The sequence below is a fragment of the Anarhichas minor genome, unplaced genomic scaffold (assembly GCF_050575085.1).
Source record: "Anarhichas minor isolate MPS153535 unplaced genomic scaffold, ASM5057508v1 ptg000136l, whole genome shotgun sequence".
NCBI lineage: Eukaryota > Metazoa > Chordata > Actinopteri > Perciformes > Anarhichadidae > Anarhichas > Anarhichas minor.
In genome coordinates, this window is record NW_027466582.1 from 2,932,253 (window position 1) to 2,945,912 (window position 13,660).

A 13,660-nucleotide genomic window follows, 5' to 3' on the forward strand; every position below is an offset into this window, starting at 1 on the left:
AGGTAAAATTGCTGTTTTTGTCAAAGAAGTCTTGTGGCTTTGAGAAGAGCATAGATAACGGCTTCAGTTCCCCATCAGAAAGGGCAGTCTGTCTGCAAAGTAAACCAGTGAAATATTCTAAATATAGTGTAAACTTAAATTGACATTGATTTGTTTTGCTGTCGACAACGTGCTGATACTTCTTCCTATTTCTTCAAACTTGGGGCGTGCCGACCGCCACCTACTGTCGGTAATACACTGAGTTTGGATAAGTACCTCATACAAACCCACTTCAAAAAGTCCGAACTGTCCCTTTAAATGGTATTAAAGTGAAATCCTGTGATAAAACAATGTTAAATAAACTTTCAGGAAAGAAGGAAACCAGGATGTAATCACTGCGACTCCGGGGTGTCTGTTTTCTTACTGTAGAATACAAAGGCCATGACTATCCTTATCAGCGCCAGTCATGGCTTTTTTGTTGTGCCAGTTTTTGGCTGCCCTGATTTCATGTTACAGTTGTTTTTTAATCTTTAACCTTGTCAGATACTCCTCCCAGAATGCCCTTTTCTTTCTTTTCGATATAGCTTTGGAGAGTCAGCTAACAGGAGCTCAGCTCTTTGCATACATGCTCTGAACTTCATTCCCAGCAGCACTTACATGTTGGTTACATACAGCCGAGTTAAGTCTGTTTTCCATCTCTGCCTATTAGCATTTGGAAATGTCCTTGAGCAGAACGCTGAACCCAAAACTGCTCCCACTGAGCCGGTCATTGACCTTGCGTGGCGGCTCCGATACCATCTGTGTATGTGTGAGTGTGATGAATATGAACCCTTGTGAAGCACTTGGCTCTCGGATTTGAAGCTCTTTGTGAATGCAGTCCATTCAGCATGGTTGAACCCAGCTCTCTATTAGTCATTTAGTACATGGCATGAATGTAAACAACAACACACATGTAAACATAGAATGCATTATGGGCTGAAAAACAGGATGTAGAGCGCTCCAATGGGGGCATAAATAGCCAGGGCGGGGCTATTATAAAAATGCTTTTGTTGTGAGTTCCTACGTTAGTCTTCATGGATCAGAGAGAGGAGGATACAACATACTTCTCTCACACAGTTCTGACCCAGTTTCTCCATTGGGCTCAGAGCAGCCACTAATGGACAGCTATAACTATCCCTGGTGGAGACCCTGAGAGCTGAGCAGCCTATTACAGTGGTAGAGGTGTGTGTGTGTGTGTGTGTGTGTGTGTGTGTACATGTGCATGTGTTATACCAACCTAAAGAACTAGCTCAGACTTTTGTTAGTAAGATTTTAAAGTCCTAGCTTGTGATGGTTTGAGGATCACATACTAAATGTGAATGAGAAGGGAGAGATGGAAAAAAAGATGTGGAGAGGTTTGTTGTCACTTCCAGCATGGGTGCTCAGGTGTCACTGTTGTGCTAATGATCCAATCAGAACGCCCACCAGGAGACCAATGCTGTTCCTTCCAAGCGGCGACCTCCAGTGCTGAGAAATGAAGCCAACACGGAAAAGACTGCAGTTCCTCAAATGGCCACTTGAGGCCGGCTTCAAATGCCAGTCAATCTCCATAGACCTTTACAGCAGAAATAAACTGGCTGGATAAAGCTGATATCTTTTATCAATTGGAAAAGCCAGTCATTGAGATCGTTCGCTCAGCTTGATTAAAATAAAGGCTGTTTGAAACCTTCTCATAACATAACCATTTATTACATTAAATTGGACTTTTCAGGAGCTATTTTGGTTTGACTTTAAGCTTTTTACATCCGACCTGTTTAGGCTTTTTTCTCCAACAATCCCAAATGTGGTCAGATCCCACCTTCTTTGAACCAAAAATGGACAGATAAGATAGCCGTCTAGTGACAAGGACTCCGTCTCAGCCTCCAGACTAAAGACTTACCAGGCCATATTGTAATTCCTCTGTAGTAGTCATCCCCTCACACACACCATTTTTGGCTGTGAAAGAGAAAATTAAATAGTGATAAGGCCATATGTTTCACAGCAGTGTGCGTTGGTGTGTGTGTGTAATTGCACGTTATTACGTGGGAGACTTTCTGATTCTTTCTTACTTGGATAATAAGGGAAAAGAAATCTGATGGTGTCTCCCCACTGTGCAAGCCTTGAACCAACACACAGAACCAAACATACACGCACACACACACACACACACACACAGGCTCGTTTGTTCGACAAGCAGGAGTCCTGTGCAGTCGTCATGGAAACTCGGGTCCCCGACTCGTCCGTCCCCCCCCCATCCCCACCACTCATACCCTCCTCTACTCCCCTATCCTTCATGACTCTGCAATCTGTTAATTTGGAACTGAGTGCTTGTGACGCAATCCCAGGGATGGTTACTGGAAGTGGAAGAAAGCAGCAGGAAGAGGAGGGAGGGATGAAGAGAGGGGGAGCAAACAGGTTGGGGGAGACATGGAGGTCTGAGGTGTGAGTGGCCTCTCTCTCTCTCTCTCTCTCTCTCTCTCTCTCTCTCTCTCTGTCTCTCGCTCCCTCTGTCACTCTCTGTCACTCTCTCACTGGGTGATGTAAGGGTGACCACTATGTTCCGTCATCACAGACTTTGATCTGCATCATCTCTGCCTGGTGGGTTTGCATCAATAATGTACTTGTGCCCATACACACACACACACACACACACACACACACGATACCCACAGGGAACACTGAGTACAAACCAGAGGTAGTGAAGTGAAATCCATTGAGTATGTGTGAGTGCGCCTACATGTCGCACGCTTGGTTACTCTTCTGTTCTATTGTGCTAGCTGCTGTTTTAGATCAGTGCTCGAGTGATCGTTATGTATCGCCCACATGTGCTAAAGAAGCTCCCCAGGGTTATCCTCCGTCTAAAGAACATTCCCTGGAAACTGTCCTCGATCGAGAATATTGGACATAAACGCATCAGGTTGCCATAAACGTGTCTCCAAATTAATGCTAATGTTGTTTTGTGTCTGCAGGACGTGTTAGGGCCTGTGTGCATATAGCTTACCTATTATTACTTCATGAAGTAATTATTACTTCATGAAGTAATAATATGTCAACAATGTGTTTACAGCTTTTTCCACGGCCCCCAAGTCGCCAAAAAAGAATCAATTAACACAGGTTTGCATGAAAAAAAATAAAAAAGCTCACTTTATAAACTACCAATCACTCTTAATTGTCCACAGTAATTATATATTCATTCACAATGACATACAAATGCAACATGTAGCATCTTTCAGTTGTCCTCCACATACAAATATCAAGACACCACCGACACATTTCACAGCCGGCCTTCCCTTTGGAACCGATCCTTTTAAGGGAAACACTCATTGCTCTACATGCATTGTGGAGGTATGCAGGAGTGTTTTTTTTTTTTATTCCTGAATCTTAAGCGAGGAATCAAAGAAAAACTCCTGCAAAGCAATGGATGATTTATTTGAGAGGATTCAGGAAAGGGCTCTGACACACACACACACACACACACACACACACACACACACACACTCAGAAAGAGTAATAGTTTAGGGATTGTAGCTACTCTTGCGTCTCTCTTTCATTACCTGTGTCGCTCTTCCTCTTGCATTGGGCTGCCGCAGTTCATTTTCATAGTTATGACCAATACAGTGGAAAGAATGTAAATGAAGGAATGGCGTTTCCTTTCCTTGCAGCTCTCTCTCACTCTCTCACTCACACACACACACACACACACACACACACACACACACACACACACACATCTTACATGCACAGCACGGCGAAGCTCCTTTTTCTTCAAAAAAGCCTGTGGTGCTGACAGGGTGGTGACCCTGTCTCATCTCTTGGACATGGGATCTTGGTTTTAGCCTAATTAGGCTGTGTTTGGATAGCAGTGTATCTGAAGGTCAGGAGCAGGAGCTGGATAAAACATGCGTACAAAGACAGAAAAGCACCTTTCCCTTAGACCTCCTTAATGTGACTGCACGTCGAGGCAGAGCTAATGTAGCCACACACTGAAGCCGTTGCCGGTTGAAAGCTTTTTTTGTGGCGCTGCAGCAGGCGTTATGTCACGACTCAAAGCAAAGAATTAATTTGGCTCTTTGGAGGCCCTCTCTGCTTCCCTTGATAGCTTCTCAAAACGAGGACAGCTGGTGAAGAAGGTCACTGAATGCTGTATTTTAAGAAAGGCAGAAGTGTGCGTGTGTGTGTCTGTGTCTGTGTGTGTGTGTGTGCATGTGGTTTGTTGACAGATGACAGGTCTTCAGAGATGAAGGACAGATTTAAAAGCTGGTTGGATAACCGCTGCTGGTTGGAGTCCAAATGGAAACTGGACCACACACACACACATGTATATACTGCATGCATGCAACACAACACACTGAATAAACGAGCAAATGTGCGATTTCTACCGTTGTTTTTGTGTGTTGGGTGCTGTTCAGTTTCGAAAACAACCATTATTTTCTGCCAGGTAGTTGGCTAGTGTTAAAGCGTCACAGTTGACCTTATTACGGTTTAAAATGTTGAGGCTTTTGGAAGAAATTAAAAAAAATTCTGTAAATCTGAACTGTATTCCAATCTCCTCACTGCCCTTAACTCTTAAGATGTCAGATGGAAGTTGTAGATCATAAAGTCATAAATTAGGGGAAGTCCTCCCTGGTTGTTCTCTAATCCATCTTTCTCTAAGATTTCTTTTATAACTCCAGCTGTCCCCTTGGTGAAAGTAAAGGGCCGTCCTCATCGCTCAGCACCAAAGTTCTAACAGAAGACCGTTGGTGTTCGCCTCGGAGCCGTTGATTACATGCAGATAGACACATGCGCACGTCTGAGATCTGCCTGGCGCCCCTTAGACTCATCTGCACCCCTCCCCCTCCAGCTCACTCCCACCTCCTTCACATGTGCCAGGGTGTCATCGGATGGGAGAAAGATGACAGCTTTAATCAGAGGGTGTTTGTGCCTCAGCAGGCAGGGTAGAGGCAAGCTCCACATGTACACACTCACACACACACACACACACACACACACACACACACACACACACACACACACACACACACGGTGTGCAGACTCTCCCACCCCTAAGTAGGTCATGCGCACTGCAGAGCTGGGAGAGAGAGAGACGAGCTGTGGAGCATCTTTAGCCATCTGGCTGTGATGTGCTGGATGTCCGCTCCGTGAGACCCACAGAGAGAGTGAGAAAGAAAGAAAGAAAGAAGGGAAGAAAGAAAGGCAGAGAGAGAGAGACTTGTTCGAGGGAAGGTGACCTTAAGATGCTGTGTTTGTGGGGGCGTTATCAGGCTCTGCTGTAACCACTCAAAGCATTATGAAGACACGAGTCAAGAGCTCCTTCATTTCCCACAGAGACAGACAGTAGCCATGAGTGTTATCTGGCCGTCTGCGCTTCTCTCAAAGTTTGGCATTTTCACTTGTCGATGCACACACTTTTCATTTTTGAGAATATAGTTTAATGCTGAGATTTTAGTTTAGAGACAAGTAAGAGTGGCAAGTTCGTCAGACAAAAGAAGGACCCTGTGGGTGTCTGTGGAGTTATCTGTGTGTGAATGTTCACACAGATATTTATTGTACGAGGTGAAAATGCTTTGCTAAAATTAGAACTCAGCAACAGACAGACAGACTCAGACAAGGCAGTCAATCAGTGAACTTCACTTTTTCGGCATGCAATTCTGCTCACAACGTTTTTCCATTTGAGCTGAAGTCTCTATAAAGATCTGCTATAATTAGAGGAGGTCTTCTTTTGACTGAGCTTTCTGCATGATATACTAAAAACAACACTTTTTTAAAAAGCTTTATTTTGGTATTATGAACATATTTTAAACAATGTTTCATTCTATTGAACAAAATATGCCAAACTGCTTAATTCAACAGTATTAGAAACATTAACAAACATTACATTTTTAAAATCCTGATTTAGATCAGGAAGCATAAGATCAAATAATAAGCGCAGGAATCTGAGCAAACGTTGGATGCCAGACATGAGAGACGGATACCCAGCCCACACTCATCGACACGTACATAATCATAATCTACAGGATTTAACATCAATCTAATTCACAGCAGAGCACTGCGTTCAAATGCTGTGAAGGCAAGTACTTTGTAACAATCAAGTTTTCTCATTTTGCAAAGCAGCACTCCAAAACGAATTGGATGTGCCATCTCATAAAGTGAAGTCGAGAGGGCAGAACATTAGAAAGTAGACTAAAGAGAGGGATGACAGTCCTTGACCTTCATTCCATCTCCTCTCCTCTCTCTCATTGTTGAGTGTTCTCGTGAATATTTCTCGGACGATTCCAGGCTTCCGCTGCATTGATCTGAGGCTGGGTGCAGATGAGAAGTTGTGTTTAGTAGCTTTCTCTATCTGACGTTTGTGCAGGAGTTTACAGCGTCGATCATCCAACCTTGTCTTTTTCCTCCGTGATGCTTTTTCTATTATGATTTGTTTCCTTCTGAGTTGGATGTTGGGTGTGAGTCTGAAGTGGGCCCTTATTGGAATGACAAAGGCCTCTAAGATGAAATATGGATCCCGGATATATCCTCCCAGAACTCGCGGGTATTTTTCGATCTCTCATAATGCTGACGTGACTGTATTGAGCTGCGAAACTCTTGACACCATTCATCTTACCGGCTTTTCTTTTAATTACTGCTCTCCCGTGGGAGCCAGCCGAGTAGTTAAACAGAGAAATCAGCATTACAGCAATTATTGGCTTACAATGAAATGAATACAATCTTGTCATCTGTAATCATTGGAGGCGTCTATGCCTGGGAGAAAATAGGTCCTCCTTTCTATTTCTCAGTGAGGGGAGGGGAGTGTATTTATATCTGCGGATGCTGTGGAGGGTTGAATCTCCCCCACCGAGAGAAGGCCGGAGAGCACGCTCCACTGTTATTTTACAGTAGAGTTGCTTCTTAATAAATCTACCCTAAACTGGTTTACAATTAAAAGTATTTAATCCTACTGAAGCTAATACAATTACAGAATGAAGTACACTACTAACAAAATATATAATAATATGATCCGCGCGGAAAAGCTATTCACTCGCGACTCAGCCTGAAAACACAGATGCTTCCACGCTGAGAGCCGAGTAGGAAGAGAGTGAATACCTTTCCAGCACTTCCTCTTACAGTTTGAAATCCCCTCCCTTTTGTCCATCTTAATTCCTATTGGCTAATTTCGGTTGCCTCCTCCTGGCGTCAGGCTTCCGAAAACCCTCGCGCGGGCACAACCTGCAAATGTCTGTCTAGAAGTCTGACTTTCCCTTGGCTATTCTTCACAGTTTAATACATTCAATGACTGTCTTTTATGGCTTAACACTTCTTTGGTAAACATTCTATATAAAGATTAGGATTTGCAACTTTTGGCAAAAACCTTCACAAGTTTCACAAGCAAATATTAAGGTGCTACAATTCTACTAAGATACACTTCTAACTACAAATTCTAAAACACTTCTAATTATGAATCTTCTAATTATGTATTCCAACATACTTCTTATTATGATTTCTTAATTATGAATCATTAAACACTTCTATTATAATTTCTTAAAACACACTTCTAAACCCCAAATTTCCTACAATGCAGGGAGGATCCTTGTCTACCTGCGAGGCCCGAGGTACCTGAAGGACCTTTTTATGGCGTATTTATTATTGAAAGTCATGGAATAAAGCCAAATTCCTATGAAAATAATCTTTAACTAACAGTAATGGGAATAATCTACAGGATGGATTGTACCTTAGCACATGCAAAACAATGTGCACTGTGTTGGAGTTCTTGTTCCTTTAATCAATATTTTTATATGGACAATGGGTGAATTAGAATATGCATATGCATATCTTGTAAATGGAAAACATATTTCTTTCTTTTCTTGCAATAAAAACAGCCTGATTGTTGCTGATGTCCCTGGATTCAACAGGTCCATGACATGTGGTGGTTACTGAGCGCTTTCCATGGCTGATTGTTCACGTTATTCTCCTCTGAGAACTACTTTGCCTGCAGAGGAGTTGATGCAAATAAGTGAATTGAGCCGTTCAACTTTCAAATCTGCTTTTATAGCTGTTATGTACGCTGGAAAGGTCAAGTGATCATGCTTCATATTAGTGTTGTCACAAGACTTTCTGTCATACAACACTTTGAAAAAATATCGCAACTCAATACCCCAGGGACAAATTGAGCCTAAATTATAATTATTTTAATTAAAAGATAAATAGCACTGTGTGCTTCCCAGTATAACTACTATCTTCTACTTTTGGCTGTTGAGCAGCTCAACTCAAATACGTGACAGTTAAAAGTCTTGCTCGAGGGAACATTGGCAGTACTGCAGCTTGTTAAACTTTCACAGCCACTGCAGGGATTTGGTGTTCCGGTCATAAGCTAATGTGACTAGCAGACTGAAAAGTTAGGTGTGTGATCATATGGACACAATCTGCTCTGTCTTCTGTCTTCTTGAACATCATTAAATGTATCTAACACATTTCAAATCACAGCTTTGATCTTATGGTTGTGTTCATGTAATAACTCGTGGCTGACGTGTTTGTCCTCCACAGCTACAGAGCGATCTGGACCAGGAGTACCAGGACAAATTTCGCCGGCTACCCGTGGAGATCCAGGAGTTTGTTCAGGACAGCAGCAAGGCCAAGCTTAGCGACGGCGGGGTCCACGGAAACCTCGTCGCCTCCTCAACGACGGAGAAGCTCAACCACAAGGCGTCGCACTCGGAGGACGACACGGAGGAGGGCTCGTCGGAGCGAGTCTACGACACGCCCCTTTAGAGGTTCAACCTCGGCGTTTTGCTTCACACTGGGACACTGATTGGTGGATGTGTTTGTGACCACAGCTCTAGGATGAGACTGCCCCGACTTTGGTCCTAATTTTAACCAATGGGAGGATTAGATCAAATCTGAGCCTGAACTGGTGAGTAGAGGTCCTCTCTGCGTAGACTGCAGTCTTGTCCGGAAAACCGTTTCATGTAAATAGTAACTTTTTTGTGTATTTATATTTTACCTTTATGTTGTCGTCTCTTTCGGTACGGCCACAGGATGTGTTACAAAGCACTAACTATTTGCAGGAAATAACTTACTTGAACTATTGCACAGAGAGAGTAGTTTCTGTTTTTTATTATTTTTTATTCTCATGATATTGACAGTAGTGGTGGTTCGTGAGGTGTGTGGTGCCAAGGTTTTTAATTTACTTACAGTGGACATTGTCATTGAAGTGGAGTCAACTTGTACTGTAAAGAAACCACTGCATATTCAGCCTTTAAAGCTTCCATCTTTATAAGATTTAGATTCCCCCTCACTTATTTGCACTCCCTATGTAACTCCGTAACTCTCTTACTTTAACCCAGAGGCCCTGGTAGCTTGCTGGTTCTCCATTTTGTTCTCACAGAACTAAAGCCTATGTGTTGCTGCTATTCTACTTTAAAACCCATCACTTTTTTTAACCATGATTTAGTTTTTATGATATTTGGCATGGTAATATTATGCAGTGTCATTCTTTTTTAAATTTGTTTTCGTTTGGCTAGTTTTTAACAAGTTTGCATTGTTTGTGGGTGATTCCGCCCCAGAGAGGAAGTGAAGAGAAAGCGTGTTGTACAGTACCTGCATGTATTTGAACAACTGTAAACGTTACAGTAGCTCTGTAGCAGAGATGTGTATTAAATGTAAATCTATTTTCTCGGAAACATTTAAACTAAACCTGCAAAACAGTGTGGACCCAGTGTGGCGTGATACATCACTGTGACATTTGCTAGACGGCACTAAAATAAGTTACAACACACCCTTCTCATAGATCCAAGAGAAGCTGACTCGAGTTAACAAACACGTTCTCATCGCAACTCATCCCATACCGACCTCTTAGCGTCACTTTGTAACGGACTGAGTAGCCCAGCTTAGGTTTAGGCAACAAAACCACTTAGTTAGGTTGAGAAAAAACATCACGGTCGGGCTTGAAATAACTAAACAGTGCAACATAAGTACGGAAAACACGTCACAAACATCACTTAATTAAAACAGTGTCTGGAACACCGGTCTCCTGGTTGAAAGTGTTTGTTGACTAATCCACCTTCCTCCCGTCCCCCCTGTGCGTGTTTTTATGTCTTTATACTACGTTATCTTACTCCCGGAGCATGGGGTTACATTGCAGTTACTAGAAAGCCCGGCACGTCTCATACGGACGCCAACGGTCGCCTTGTGCGTTGGTATCAGACACCGAGGGTCGTGACAAAGCGGTGGTATTTGGCGCCTCGGGCATGAGAGTGGGCTGAGTTTACAGGTTGCACGTTGTATTCTGTACCTTCCTCGCCGTGAACTAAAACAATCAAACCAGGATATTTAAACAGAAGAAGAGGATCCTGCTGTAGTTTTATAGAAGCGAACTTCCTCTTAACTGGTTCATTGTCTACAGTGGAATGTGTGTTCAGTTCCTCAGTAAACAGAGCAGATGCCCGAGGATCACAGGAAGTACAGCAGTTGGCGCCCGCTGGCCTTCACCCACAGTTGGTAGCTGTAGTTTGAAGCGGTGGAAATAGTTCAGTTGTGTTCAAACAGACGCCCAAATGTTTGTATCTATGAAGCACCAGCGTTGATCTAAAGAGTAATTCCACTATTTCCTCTTTATGTAAGACACTGTGCCCATTCAGTAACCACGAGGAAGTGCTTTTAACTTCCCTAACTGTGCAGTGCCATTTAACTCACGGGTGCTTTGATATCAAATCATATTTCAGCTGAAACAAAAAAAAAAAAAAAAGTTGAATGTGAAGGATTACCTGACATGTAAGTACAAACTAAAAAGACGATATTGATGTGAGAGTCCTGTGCCTTTGAATAGGTTTGCCTTGTTTGATGTTGAATGTGTGAAATGCATCATTGTTTAAATTGCCATTATATAATATGAAGCTGTCTGATATTGAATAGGCCGTGTGCACTTTTAAGTACAGTACCACTACTGAGTAATGCTTGTGATGAGCAGTATTTGACATGCGTCTCATAAGAAATGCGATACATCCTTCTTTTTAGAAATGTACTCTGGAAATGTAAATGTATGTATGACATAAAGGATAAAACATGAAGTTGATTAAAAAAAAAAGATATAGTGTAAAGGGAATTTGCCTGTAATTAAAATAAATGTGGCTATTATTGTACTTTTCTGGAGTGGAATTGTGTGTCTTTTGATTTGTTATTGAATAGAATTGTGTTTTCATTTTTATTTTTTACAGCGTAACCTTTTACGTCTGTGTATGTGGTATGTTTTTACTGTCATTCACACATCTCTTTATTTTCTCAGCTTTTCCGTCACCTTGTTGTATTCAATCATTTTCTCTAGTTCTTAATTGTGGGTTGCATTTGCATTTTTGTTTGCCATCGCATTTGTCACGTCATTGTCTCCTCATGGTTTATTATTTTACTTGAAACAGAGACTTCAATGTCAACCCACCGTCTTTGTAACGACTGGATAATGATGCTGGTGGAAGAGAATAAGAGGACAACATAGAGAAGTGATAAAACTACATTAGAAGAAAGCAGGTCACATGTGTGAGAAACCCGGCTACAGAGTGTGTTTGGCAGCACCTGTGGGGCGACTTGGCATGTATGTACTGTATGTATGTCGGTGAGTGTATATGTACAGTATGTATGTCACACTCAGGGAAGCGGGGGCAAGCCTCGACGACCTACTTCCTATCATCTCCTAGGAAACAGTTTCTTTGAAATAACCCTAAGAGGGACATGAAATCAAACACTTCCATGACTGAGTCACTGGTCAACGCTTTAAAGGAACAGCGTGGAGCATAAGGATCTATTGGCAGAGATGGAATATCATATCAATACCTATTCTTTCTTTACAGGAATAGTTGTGTTTCCATTACCTTAGAATTATCCGTTTATATCTACATTCAGCGTTTTCGCAATTTTACGTCAGCCTACACGCTCGGCACACGGGAGAAGTTTCAGTTGGTTGCAATCTGCAACCTCGCCACTAGATGTCGCCCAATCCTTCACACTGCACCTTTAAGTAAGGGAGCACTAGGTCAAACAGGATTATTGTTATTTATTTCACAACATATGTGTTATGCAAGTTTGCCACGATACTACTCACATGTCCAACATAGTGGACTTCTTGTCTGGCAATGCATGAGTATTTGTGTCATAACTAAACAAGTGGGAATATACAGTATTTGCACATGTTTGTTGGCATGTTTGTATTATACATCTCGTGCCTAAAAGTCAAATAAATCACTTTATTTTGGAGGGGGGAAAAATCCCTGCAAGCCACACACACAAGTATGTCTGCTGCCACTATTTTGCTGTGAGCATGCCCAGTGATAACACGTTTTTTAATCTTCAACACATTTTTACACAAAGCTTGTTACACGTTGTGAGTGTTGGAAACTATGCCCCCACAGCTCGCCTTCATGTGCTTTAGAGTGGGATTTTTCAGCCGTGTGTAGTGCATATGTTGGTGGTGTGTGTGTGTGTGTGTGTGTGTTCTCCAGACTACATAAACACTGTGTCCTTCTCAGTCTCAGCTCCTCAGCAGAATCCCAAAAGGCAACAGGAGATAAGACAAGCCCGGTCGCCCATAACAACCTCTGTGACCATTCAGAGGCCTCCATGCATACCGGCAACTAGGAAGTGAGCTAATTAACCCTGAGTTCAAGACAGAAGGAGAGCGATTTTTTTAATAACATTCTCAGGGTTATATAAACAAACTCCCAGGAATATTACCACCCTGCGTCTGTCCATCTGCTGCTGGGGAAGAGGAGGAAGAAGAGGAGGTGTCCTGTAACTGGGCTTTAATGAGGCACACCAGGACAGAAGAAGAGGAGAGGACCCCGGGATGCTGCTTGGAAGGTACACTATGCAGACACACACATACACAGATAGACGCACAAATGCATGGAGACATTGACAAGCATGCTGTAGTACTACTTGAAAGGAGCTTCACTGACTACGTTCAGTCCTTGGCCTTAAACCCTAGCCCCTTCCACTTTGCCCTAAATGTCCTAATCTAAACCAAATGCAAGTATAATGCAGTATAATCCAAGACATAACCCTGAAGTAATGCTAACATTAAACCTGACCTTAATATAGGGTCCAATTCTGATTGTTATTCAAACATGATCTTTAAAACCGTGTCAACCGTGGTGAGGAAAAGCACAAAGCACAGTGTCCCTTTCTGTCCTCGCCATTCTTTCACCACATCTTTTCCAGACCATCTTCATAAGCACAGAAATGCAAGAGCACGCACTGTATCAGATGGATTTTCCTTCTATTGTCAGCGGGGATCGGCTCCAGCGCCCCCGCGACCCTGTCCAGGATAAGCGGTTAAAGATAATGGATGGATGGATAGTCTACTATCGTATTCGGTGGCACAGGGATTGCAAAACAATAAATTAATCAGGCAGTGTTTGCAGGGGTACTCCATCGATTTTACAAATAAACACCAATTTACTCGTCATGGGGGGTCCTACTTAGTTATATAATTTCTTCCCTGGCTCTGGAGGAAGAAAAGATAACCCTGATAAAGACGACGACTTTTTAACACAATGGCGGTGCTATAAACTAGGAATATAGTTTGAAATATGTACGCTTCGACCTGACAGGGAGGTTCTAATGCCTAAAGGGAAATTTAGGATGTCTCTGCCTCTGCTGCATCGGTTTTGACCATTCTTTTTAAGACAACTTTATA

General features: G+C 42.5%; 1 protein-coding gene across 1 annotated transcript in view; it reads left to right on the top strand.

Moving 5' to 3' along the window:
- The window catches only part of plcb1l (phospholipase C beta 1-like), a 101,213-nt gene extending 89,839 nt beyond the window's left edge, over positions 1-11,374 (top strand). Inside the window, exon 32 of the mRNA XM_076083928.1 lies at positions 8,521-11,374. Within this exon, the coding sequence (XP_075940043.1) occupies positions 8,521-8,745 (225 nt within the window). The 3' untranslated portion in view covers positions 8,746-11,374. The remainder of the gene's footprint in view (positions 1-8,520) is intronic.
- The last annotated feature ends 2,286 nt before the right edge of the window (positions 11,375-13,660 follow it).